Source organism: Rhinichthys klamathensis, unplaced genomic scaffold (genome assembly GCF_029890125.1).
Source record: "Rhinichthys klamathensis goyatoka isolate OS25496 unplaced genomic scaffold, OSU_Roscu_1.1 h1tg001143l_1, whole genome shotgun sequence".
NCBI lineage: Eukaryota > Metazoa > Chordata > Actinopteri > Cypriniformes > Leuciscidae > Rhinichthys > Rhinichthys klamathensis.
Genome location: NW_026607362.1, coordinates 147,662 through 160,000, shown reverse-complemented (window position 1 = coordinate 160,000; position 12,339 = coordinate 147,662). Strand labels below are relative to the sequence as shown.

Below are 12,339 nucleotides of genomic sequence, written 5' to 3'. Positions count from 1 at the left end.
CCGGTTTTCCTTTGTGCAATTTACATTCCTCCCCTCGAGTCTCCGTATTTCCAAGAGGAAACTTTCCAAAAGTTAGAAAGAGAAATCAGCCATTTCCAGGCCCAGGGAAATGTGCTGCTTATGGGTGATTTAAACGCCAGAACAGGAGAAGAACTAGATTTCATTGAATCGCACGGTACCAGATTCATCACTGGCAATAACGACCTGTACCCTTCTTACCCTAGCAGGCAAAACTGTGATGAAACCGTGAACGCTCACGGACGGCAGCTCCTGCAGCTCTGCCGAGGACTGGCTCTGTACATCGTCAACGGAAGACTGCGAGGAGACTCGCTCGGCCGATACACCTACAGCTCAGCTCTTGGTAACAGCACTGTAGACTATGCCATCACAGATCTAGACCTGTCCTCTTTGAGAGCATTCACAGTCAAACCCTTAAAACCTTTCTCAGACCACAGCCAAATCATCCTCTATATAAAGCAATCTGAAACAGCACCCAAACCAATTAGGACCCCATATCAAATGAGCAAATTAATGTCTTTCAAATGGACTGAAAACAGTGGCACTAATTACAGCACTGCCATTGAATCTCCAGAAATACAGTCCCTCATACATTCATTCCAAATACAGGAATACCCTAAAAACCAATTCGGCATCAATCAGGAAGTACAAGATCTAAACAACATATTCTACAAAACAGCACAAAAAAGCAATTTGTCAATTGTCAAACCAAAGAAAAAATATTTAGATACAGACAAATGGTTTGATTTGGACTGTAAGGCTCTGAGAAAAAACCTAAGAAATTTATCAAACCAAAAACACAGACAACCAGATAATTCGGACCTCCGCCTTCTTTATTGTGAGGCATTAAAACAATATAAAGCCACACTCCGGCGGAAAAAAGCACAGTTTCTGCAAAGCCAGTTTGAAGAAATTGAAAAATCTATAAACTCACACAAATTTTGGGATAAATGGAAATTGTTATACAAACCAAATCGAGAAGTTCTGGCAATCCAAGATGGGGAGAAGTGGAAAAACCACTTCCAAGAACTATACAGCCCAACTCAAATTCAAAATTATAAACAAAATAAAATAATTAATAAACTAGACAATTTGGAAAGATCAATTAAAGAAAATCAAAACCCTTTAGATTTCCCCATAACAATGAAAGAATTGGAAGAAAAATTAGGAGTCCTTGAGCCCAAGAAGGCCTGTGGTGTCGACAGCATCCTGAACGAGATGCTGAAACACACAGACCGAAGCTTCAGACTGGCCATGCTGAAACTGTTCAATGATGTTCTGTGTGTAGGGTTCTTCCCTGAGATCTGGAACAAGGGCCTCATCAGCCCCATCCACAAGAACGGAGACAAATTAGACCCCAACAACTACCGAGGCATCTGTGTGAACAGTAACCTGGGGAAGGTCCTCTGCAGCGTCTTAAACTCCAGACTTCTAGACTTCCTTATGAAGCACAATGCCTTGAGTAAATGCCAAATTGGCTTTCTTCCAAAATGTCGCACATCCGACCACATTTTTACATTACAAACACTAATTGACAAATATGTACATCAAAACAAAGGACAAATTTTTGCTTGTTTCATTGATTTCAAGAAAGCATTTGATTCAATCTGGCATGAAGGACTATACCTAAAACTCATCGACAGTGGAATAGGGGGGAAATTCTATGATTTGATCAAATCGATGTACACAGCCAGCCAATGCGCTGTTAAAATTGGAAACCAAAGAACCGAGTTTTTCCCCCAGGGGCGTGGAGTGAGACAGGGCTGCAGTTTAAGCCCCACCCTCTTCAACATTTACATCAACCAATTAGCCGATATATTAGAACATGCTCCCTTTCAAGGTCTCACTCTACACGACACCGAGATCAAGTGTCTTCTCTACGCAGACGACCTGGTCCTCCTGTCGCCTACTAAAGAGGGGCTTCAGGACAGCCTGGATCTGCTGGAGGATTACTGTCAGTCCTGGGCCCTGACCGTCAACCTCCAGAAAACTAGAGTCATGATGTTCCAGAAACGCTCCAGATCTCAGGGACCAACACACACATTCACACTATCACACAGAACCATTGAGAGCACAAAAACATACACCTACCTCGGCCTGAAAATAACTCCAACTGGCAACTTTACTTTGGCTGTGAATGAACTCAAAGAGAAAGCTCAAAGGGCTTTCTATGCCATAAAAAGATCCATCAAAATTGACATCCCAATCCAAATTTGGCTCAAACTTTTCAAATCAATAATTGAACCAATTGTTTTATATGGCAGTGAAGTGTGGGGTCCTTCTATCAAATTTGATTTTTTAAATTGGGAAAAACATCCAATTGAAACTCTACATTTAGATTTCTGTAAACGAATCCTCAAAGTCCAAAGGAAAACACCAAACAACGGATGCAGGGCAGAATTAGGCCAATACCCTCTCCTTCTAAACATCAAAAAAGAGCCATCAAATTCTGGAAACACCTTAAAACAAGCGACCCCAACACATACCCACTACAAAGCCCTACAACACCAAGAGCTGAGCGTAGCGAGGAGTCCCCTGTGCCAGCGGGTGCTGAGACTGACTGGGCTCTCTCCTGCAGAGATCAGCTCGCCTCAGCACACACACACACTCACACACATTCGGCCCGCACAAATTATCACCACAGAACAAGACAAGTACATCAGCCATTGGACAAACACCATTAAAAACCAACACAAACTGGAATGTTATTCGGCACTAAATCGAGAGTACACTGTTGCGAACTACCTGAGCACAGTGAGTGATGTGAGACTCAGGAGAACCCTGACGATGTACAGACTCAGCGAGCACAGCCTGGCCATAGAGACGGGAGTGTGTGTGTGTGTGTGTGTGTGTGTGTGTGTGTGAGAGAGACTCAGCGAGCACAGCCTGGCCATAGAGACGGGCCGGCGCAGACAGACCTGGCTCTCCCGTGAGGACAGACTCTGCCCGCACTGCACCCTGGGAGTGACGGAGACCGAGCTGCACTTCCTCACAGAATGCCCAAAATATAAACGCATCAGAGACCACTATTACCCCAAAATTAACCAAATATTTCCCCATTTTAACCACCTGTAACCCAACCCAAAAACTCCGTTTCATTCTTGGCGAAGAAGCCAAATGCTCATATATAGCTGCAAAATTTGTAGCATCCTGCCATATCCTGAGGGACGACCAGAGACCAGCAAACATCCAATAAACACACACACACTCACAGCCTAAGACCTACACAGTACACACACACACACACACACTCACAGCCTAAGACCTACACACATGTATATGTTCAATTCCAAGTTCAGTGTTCGTTTGTTTTTTGCTTGTTTTTGTTTTGTACAGAGATGTTTTCTAAATCCTTTATATTTTATTTATTGATCTTTGTTTATTTTATTATTATGGTTTTATGCTATCAGTATTATTATTTTGTGTACTAAATGTTCTAAATCATTTTCTATGTTGTTTTGATGCTTTGGCAATACAAAATGTATTTTTTTGTCATGCCAATAAAGCTTTCTGAATTGAATTGAATTGAAATTGAATTGAGAGAGAGAGAGAGAGAGAGAGAAGAGAAAGAGAGAGAGAGAGAGAGAGAAAGAGAGAGAGAGAGAGAGAGAGAGAGAGAGAGAGAGAGAGAGAGAGAGAGAGAGAGAGAGAGAGAGAGAGAGAGAGAGAGAGAGAGAGCGAGAGAGAGAGAGAGAGAGAGGAGAGAGAGAGAGAGAGAGAGGAGAGAGAGAGAGAGAGAGAGCGAGCATGTACAGAAAGTCCTGAGCATGTACAGACTCAGTGAACACAGTCTGAGCATCGAGACAGGCCGACACACACACACACACACACACACACACACACACACACACACACACACACACACGGCTGCCGAGGGAAGAGCGACTGTGCCCTCACTGCACAGAGAATCAGGTGGAAACAGAACTGCACTTCTTGACATCCTGCCCCAAATATAAAAACATTAGGACACTTTCTATCCCCTTTTCACAACCTACCAGAAGGACTTCCCCCAAAAATCGAATATGGACAAACTCCCACTCCTGCTAGGAGAAAGCCCAGCGAGCTCAACCCTGGCTGCCAGATATGTGAGGTCCTGTCACGAAGAGAGAGCCTCCGGCAGGACAGAGCTACCAACTGTACGCCTAGAGACACTGAGATAAATACTAGAAGATTGAAGATTTTTATTATTATTATTAATTTATTTGTTTGTATTGTATAGTGTTATGAGTGCTTTGGCAATGTAAAGATTTCTTTCACCATGCGTGGTGAGAGATGCGTGCGCGAGTTACCTATGCGTCTCTTCTTTAAAGTCTACAGTCCCCTCGTTGCGCTTAACTTAAGCATAGGCCTATTAGCTAACTTAATGATTCATGGATTTATTAAAATTATTTATGAATGATAGGCAACACTGACAGTGACAAGGAAAGCTTTATTTGAACTAATCATGTCATTTATTTAAATTAATTAGCTGTATGTCAAACCAAACTTTTCTTACGCGGATGATGAACGCTGGTGTCTTTTCCATTTGTCCTGTAGCGCTTTAAAACTGATTTAAAGACGGCATTGCTTGACTTGAAGTCCTTATCCCTTATGATGTTGTATTTTGTAATGTGACGGTTTATTCCTGCTCTGAGACGCATCAAACTTGCAACACTGTATTCGCGTCCAGCGGTCGACTGAACAGAGGCATAAAACTCCCGAAATGTCTCATTTAAAAGAGAAGCAGAGTAACGTTAGGTCTCGAAATCACAACTGTTCTGTACGGCGCAACAAGTCACTGAAAGTGTAACTGCCCATTTAGTTGTCTTTTTCGTATTGACCTCATCTTTGTCGTCTTCGATCTTATCTGTCTTTTCCCTCAAAAAAAAAAAAAGCCTAAAACGTATCTAAGTAATATACAGTAATAGGCTATTTCGTTGTCACCCTGCCTCTCCAAATGCATAACTAATGCAATAATGCAGTAACAGCTAAAAAAAAAAATTGGGTGTGTGTTTTATTTTATATTTACCGGTCAATAATGCAATCGCTGCTGTCTGTCCCATAGAAGAACATGACAGCCCGCGTATGTTGTGGAACTATTGGGGCTTACATGAACCACGTGACAGCCATCGCGGCGACATCAAACTCTTTGCGTCGCAACTCTTTCTCTCTATGGCTCTGAGCCTATAACGTTTTCATATGTGTCTCTCTCTCTCACTCTTTTGCAAGTGTAACTCTGTTACTATGGTTACCAATGTTTATAGTAGCGGATTAATTTCGAACTGTAATCAAACTGACTGGAACTACCTGTGCATTAAACGGTTTTACTGCACACCTTCCAGCCAATCAGAATCGAGTATTTAAACAGGCCGTGGTATAAGTCATTAATCACTCACCCCCATGCTGTACCAACCCCGTAAGACCTTCGTTCATCTTCGGAACACAAATGAAGATATTTTTGATTAAATCTGAGAGCTGGATCACTCCTCCATAGGCTTCCTAAGGGAATGACACTTGACGGCCCTTGAAAGTCATTAAAGAAAATGTTTAAATATTCCATGTGCCTACAGTGGCTCCACTATCAGTTTATCAAGCGACGAGAATACTTTTTGTGCGGAAAAACAAAACAAAAATAACGTCACATCTCCGTCGTCCAGCTCAGTTTGAGCCAGCGCAGTCGCTCCGCCATCAGGAAGTGAGTGCTTCTATTTGACTTCACTTTTCTCCGTTGAAGTCTATGGGGTCGCTGTGTCCATTTCTTTTACTGTCTATGGTCTTACAAGCACAGAAAGACGCGCGCTGTACATAGTAGTAGAAGAAGAAGAAGGTCAGTTCTCGCGCATGCGTCGTGGAAATCTCTTGAACTCTCGTCTCAGGCCCACAAGGAAGCAATGGAATAGTCGAATAAAGTCGTTAGTTTTGTTTTTTTCCGCACAAAAAGTATTCTCGTCGCTTGATAAACTTATAGTTGAGCCACTGTAGGCACATGGAATATTTAAACATTTTCTTTAATGACTTTCAAGGGCCGTCAAGTGTCATTCCCTTAGGAAGCCTATGGAGGAGTGATCCAGCTCTCAGATTTAATCAAAAATATCTTCATTTGTGTTCCGAAGATGAACGAAGGTCTTACGGGGTTGGTACAGCATGAGGGTGAGTGATTAATGACTTAATTTTCATTTTTGGGTGAACTAACCCTTTAAGTAGAGACTGAACAGCAGTGAGGACCTTATCTGGGTGGGTGAAAGGTACAGCGGGTGAAGAGGAACCTTGACAAAAGCATAAAGGCGGTGTCATATCTTCCTCACTCCACAGGGTCACTGCTGTGTTGGCGACTGGGCCTATTCTTGCAAGAATAAATACTTCTCTTTTAATAATTTGATTCCGAGTTGTCTCTTACGCAGTGATGATGTTTAACAGAATTTTTGCCACAAAGTTATTTTTTATTTATTTGAATATTCATTTAATTTGCTCATTTGTAAGTATTGTTTAAAATAAATATTTTTGGGAAAAGCTTACAAAATGTTGGCTCTGGTTTGACTGCGTGTCCTCCCGGTTTGGGCTTTGGAAAGAGAGGCTCGTACACGCGTTTCCCTTTAGATGTCGTCACTTGTGTCCGGACAGCATTCTCATTGAAGTGCATCGCTGCGAGATACAGCCTAAAGGAGAAGACAAACAAACACAAAAAATGTTCATATTGGCATAGTGAATAAATCAACTATTTTATTTATCATTAAAATTATGAAAATATTAAAAATAGCACTTATATACTTATAAATCTACACCATTCTGTAAACTGTAGTCTCTAACTGAAAGGCACTACACTGCATTTGGTTTGCCTAGACAGAAAACAATAGTATGCCCCTTTCAAACGTATCTGTTTATGTGTTGTGTTGTGTCTGACCCATGTTCGAGTCGTGAGGGAGAAGACAAACCTGCAGAGCCTCCCAATGAAGGGGAAGACAACATGTTTCGGTGCAAAGTGCGAGATGACTTTGTGAAATGACTCCACAGTTGATGTCTGGTAATGTGGACTCAGCTTCTCTACATCTGAAAGCACTCTCTTGTTCATCAGGACCCTATGAAGCTTATCCAGTGCTGTTGAACCTTGGGGGAAATCAGTGTGAGGTTATTTATAAAACACATGAATATTGTAGGATTAACATAACTTGCTTTTTACGGTTTACTTGGCAAATAACACATTGAGGTTACACACCTGGATGAAACCACTTGCTATGGTCCTTAGACACCCTTTGCTCATGTTGACAGCGAGGGAACGCTGGGTCAGAATGTGTGTGGATGTCTTGAATGTGGTTCATGATGGAGGTCCATTTGGCGACCCTCTCGGGTCCCGAATCAGCGCCGCTGGCGGACCAGCACAGGTGGTTGGTGATGCTCTTACGCCACTTCTTCACCAAACTACAGTCCTTCTCTCTGGAAATTTTCTCCAGCTTCTTTGACAATCCTGATGAAGTCAAATTTACAGGCAAAACATATCAGATTTTTTATTTATTTGATGCAGTAAGCTTTTTCAGAAATATGGATAGCACTAATACCATGAATATTTGAAATCTATTTTCTTTCAAAGACGCAAGCATTACCTTTCACCATGTGCCAGACGTCATAATAGTGGTTAATTTTACGATCCTTTAAAAACTTTCGTATCTGAGGGTGACGGTCAGTAACAACGCAGTCCAACTTCACGCCGCTTTCCTCCAGGAGGTCCAGGCTTCTTCTTAGGCCCTCCTCCTCCATGTGGCGGCGTCCCCCTACCTCGCTGCTCTTAGCAGAAACACACAACCATATGTAATATCTCCATAAATTACATATTTAGTAAGAAGTGCGCATGAAAAAAAGTCTCTTTTTCTCTACGTAAAAATTGCTGTGTATGTTATGTATGCTGTATTTTATCTCTGAAATTTGCACAGATTTGTTAAAAAATGATACTAAAGACAAAGGTGTCAAATGTCAAAAAGTTTTACATAGTTATACATAAGAAGAGTATATTAGCCGTAGTCTGCAGTTGAAGTACCTGCACCAGCTGAATGTCTATTATGTTGTTGGTCTGCAAGTCCATCATAGTGTAGCTCCCATATTTTGCCGAATGTCCTGCAATTAAAAAAAAAAGAAGTCATTAAAGGGGTCATATAATGGTACATGCACTTTTACAAGTTGATTGTACTGAAATGTGTGTTGGCAGTGCCTGTACACAACCATCATATAATGATAAAAATCCATCCAGTGGTTTTGTTTTAATCTCCTTATATGTTTTCCCCTGCCTCAAATCGAGCCGTTCGAGCCTGTGACGTCACAAGCTCGCACGCCCCTCCCACGATTGTTGATTGACAGGAGCGTTTCAACACAGACCCGCCCTCGCTCGTGAGCCAGCTGTCAATCATAGTCTGCGCGGACCGGCGCGGTCATTGTTGATATGCTGGAGCACTGTCTATGAGCAGAATGGCTCTAAGCGATTGTGGTGTTCTGTTCTTGGGTGTAATAACGAACACAGTCATTTTAATGTTCCTAAACCCGAACCGCTGAAGACGCAGTGGCTGAGTTTGTTTTCAAAGGGAATATTCCCCACGAGCAACGTCAATGCTCTCATGTTTGCGCGAATCATTTCTCAGTGGACTGCTTTATAAACGAGGGTCAGTGTAAAGCTGGTTTTGCTAAGAAGCTGCTCATGAAAAAAGATCGGTACCAGATATTCGTGTTCCTGCTGAACCTCCAGAAGAACGGAAGTGAGTGTAACGTTTTATTAAACTTTATATTAATATATTAATCTTTGCAAATCGCTAGCTGCACGCTTCACATTGAATGTGTCTAATGGCTCGTTTCCACTGAGGCGTACGGTACGGTTCGGGTCGGTAAACCATGATCCGGCTAGCGTTTCCACCGCCAACAGTACCCTTACTTGATAGGCGTGGTGTTTGCCGGAAAGAAGCGATCGACGTCATTTTCGCGCGAAGAAAGCGACATAGTAAACAACTATGGATGACAGACAGCAGATCTTGTTCTTGCTTCTCGGCATGTTTGTCACAAGAAACAAGCGCTGGCATTAGGCGTTTCTCAATACCAAGTAGCCTACGCAAAGTCCGACTCAGGAGAATGACTCCCGAGGACGCGAGTCCAGTAATTCTGCTGGTGGAACAGCGTAATTTAAATACATTTTAAACATTATAAGCACACAAATGTGGTTCAGGCAACGCATAGCCTATTGATTATATTCACTGCATGTATGTAACGTTATATTTATAACAAAACTAAATATAAAACACAATCCTGCCTCTTTTCGTTTAAATTTAAAAATATTAAACATATTCCAGGCAATGTATTGCATATTGCATTGGTACAAATGTTGCAATAAACAACATTACAGATGATCTTGTAATAAAATAAAATAAATGACAAAACTATCTATTTTTGTTGAATTTCAGTTTTATCAATAATAGCCATTATAAAAGTATAAGTAAAAGGTACAAAAAGATATACAGTAAAGCTTTAATAACATAAAGCAAACAATTCAGTCAAATATACAAATTCAGCGCTCAAATATATGAAACTTCACTTAGCCTTCTGTCAAAACTATTGGCCAGGGAACGAATTATAGATTCACGAGACCAAAGATCGCCTGTTAGGTCTGTACAAGACGAATTATATCTCATGTTTAACCACTACAGAGACGTCAGAGTCAGCGGCAAACATCAGAACGGCTAGCCGGGGAAAGGCTGCTCCAGGCGGGGTGCACGAGCGCCGAGCGCCCGGTGATTGCTTGGAATGGATCTTGAAATTATCATAAATCTATAAATAAACCACAGATTTGAGCTTTAAAAAACTACTTTCTCGCCTGAAAAACTCTTAAAACTTCATTTCGTGACACAATAACAGTAGTATATATTTCAACTGTTTATTAAAAAATGGCGCTTCTAATGCCCTTGTAGCACGCGCAAGTGACAATTCTCTGTCAACCAATCAGCGTTCTGCAGTGAGTCTAGCTCCGCCCTTTAGTACCGTACCGCTGTGCTAGGACCCCAACGGAAGGGTACCCAAAAAGTGGTACGGTACGGCTCGGCTTTTTGGTACTATTCACAACTTTTGACAGTGGAAACGCAAATAATTGCGTACCGAACTGTACCGTACCGTATGTTTTCTATGTATGACGTTCTCAATATAATTCATAATCCCACGTTTATACTGAACAACGCGTTATGGTTATTGTGTTATTGAGTTACGGTGTATGCACAGAACAGAGAGGCGGAGTCAGCACAGCTCATTATCATTTAAAGGCATATGCACTGAAACGGCGTGCTGAAAACAGAGCTGTTTTTGACCAGGTAAAATAACTGTTCTCTTACAATACTAATGAGAATTTTTAATTAAAGTACATTACAAACTTTTAATTTAGACCCTAAAGAATCATATTAGCTTGTACAAAAATGGCATTATATGACCCCTTTAATCATTTTTAAATAATGCAGAGGTATTATCAGCACATAATCTTAATATTTACAATTACAGGTGAAACTCGAAAGATTAGAATATCGTGCAAAAGTTAATTTATTTCAGTAATTCAACTTAAAAGGTGAAACTAATATATTATATAGACTCATTACATGCAAAGTGAGATATTTCAAGCCTTTATTTGTTATAATTTTGATGATTATGGCTTACAGCTATGACAACCTTTTCACAATATTCACATTTTGAATTTGGGGTTTTCATAAGACATAATCATCAACATTATAACAAATAAAGGCTTGGAATATCTCACTTTGCATGTAATGAGTCTATATAATATATTAGTTTCACCTTTAAAGTTGAATTACTGAAATAAATGAACTTTTGCACCATATTCTAATCTTTCGAGTTTCACCTGTACTTGTGCAATGCATAGTTGTTTACATAGAAGGAGAAACTGAATTAAAAACGTGCACCTGGCGAGTCTGCTCGCATGTCACCAGCAACAATGACACTCTTGCTCTGGCTCAGGTCGTGCCGTTGCAAACTTTGCTCCTCAGTCCACTTGTATATGATAGCAGGCTCAAGGTATGTCCTGGCATGTCTTCTAAAAGCATCATATGTATGTGTTTTCAGGTGCATCGCCCTGAACACCTTTAAAAAAAACAATTGTAAAATATTTAGTTGTCCTGTCTAGTGTTGGCTGATTTGGGGGGTACAAATGACACAACACCTTTCGCATCTTCAGGAAGGAAGCTCCGCTGAAACAGACGGCGGCGGAGAGCTGGAGGTCGCCCGCGGGAGTGCTGCCGACCACAGGCTGGCTCCGCCACCGTCTGGAGAACCCACAGCGAGCGCACAGCTGCTCGATGGCTATAAAGGTCCCTCTTCTGCGTGGGCAGACATCACAAGCCCGGGTGCAAACAGGACAACTCTCGAACAGGCTGAGGAGACACTCTTCAAAAACAATGTACTTTGCATCCTTGTGGAATGGCATTGATGTGGCACTGAAAGAAAAAAATACATTGTGCTTGTTAGTGTATTAATTGCTGATTTGTTACAGAGATATAACTTACAAAACGTGTGATGATTGTGTCTCGGCTGTAACAGACCGTGCTTGTGGATCAGACACGGAAATGGGGAATATTTCCTCTTCAAATTCAACACGGGGTCTTTTAGCGGGCCTTGAAGCCTTCAATGGGGTTGGTGTACATGGATCTATTGCGGCCCATGACATTTCAGTAGTTGTGGTGCCTACCGCCACACTTTGAGATGACACGGTCACCTGTGTGCCTACCAGTAAAATATATATATATAATTAGTAAGGGGAATAATGGTAACCCATGCAAGATTTCAATAGCGGGACACAAGTCATCTTTTCTGTACATTAGCGCAGAAGGATCTTGATGATTATGAAAAGAACTGCAGACTTATTGAGTTAAACAAGCTGGCATTTAATAATAGTACTCAGTTAATCTGTCCTTATAATCCAGCACATATGCACTTAATGATAAGTAACATTACCTTTGCTTTGAAGGTGTGAGCTCAGTGTGTTCACAGACAGCGGTGTTCCCGAACACAGGACGCCGGGATCCTCCGTTTGGCAGCCGACATCATTAGTGCGCATGCGCTGTGGTGCACTCTGATACACACGCGTGCGAAATAAACATACATCAGTTTTCAAAAAATTAAAACATTTTAACAAATGGACTAACGCTAGATGCCTTGTCAAATAAATATAGCTTCATCTTATGTGGTGGAGAATGTGAAGTTAGCTAGAAGGATCGAGTGAGCTAACATTATCTGTGAGCAACTATACTAACGTAACTTAGTTGTTGATGAAATAGACGAAAGTAAAATTATTTGACAAAAGGGAATTTACATATG

The 12,339-nt window shown here is 41.3% G+C and overlaps 1 protein-coding gene across 1 annotated transcript; it reads right to left on the bottom strand.

The window, feature by feature from the left end:
* Window positions 1-1,866: 1,866 nt before the first annotated feature.
* LOC130079560 (uncharacterized) lies at window positions 1,867-11,689 on the bottom strand. The gene is made up of 9 exons (XM_056244870.1): window positions 11,529-11,689; window positions 11,186-11,459; window positions 10,929-11,106; window positions 8,027-8,103; window positions 7,596-7,776; window positions 7,211-7,459; window positions 6,930-7,101; window positions 6,536-6,653; window positions 1,867-2,067 (listed from the first exon to the last, which is right to left on the bottom strand). Exons 1-9 carry the CDS (start codon window positions 11,687-11,689, stop codon window positions 1,867-1,869), a joined length of 1,611 nt encoding a protein of 536 aa, XP_056100845.1.
* Window positions 11,690-12,339: the final 650 nt, after the last annotated feature.

Bases quoted from the DNA above. Each gene is read 5' to 3' on its own strand.
- LOC130079560 (XM_056244870.1), bottom strand. From the start codon at position 11,689: ATGTCATGGGCCGCAATAGATCCATGTACACCAACCCCATTGAAGGCT. The intron at 7,777-8,026 runs GTACTTCAACTG...GTTTCTGCTAAG, and splicing joins TAGACATTCAGCTGGTGCAG to AGCAGCGAGGTAGGGGGACG. The intron at 7,102-7,210 runs GTGTGTAACCTC...ATTTCCCCCAAG, and splicing joins TAGCAAGTGGTTTCATCCAG to GTTCAACAGCACTGGATAAG.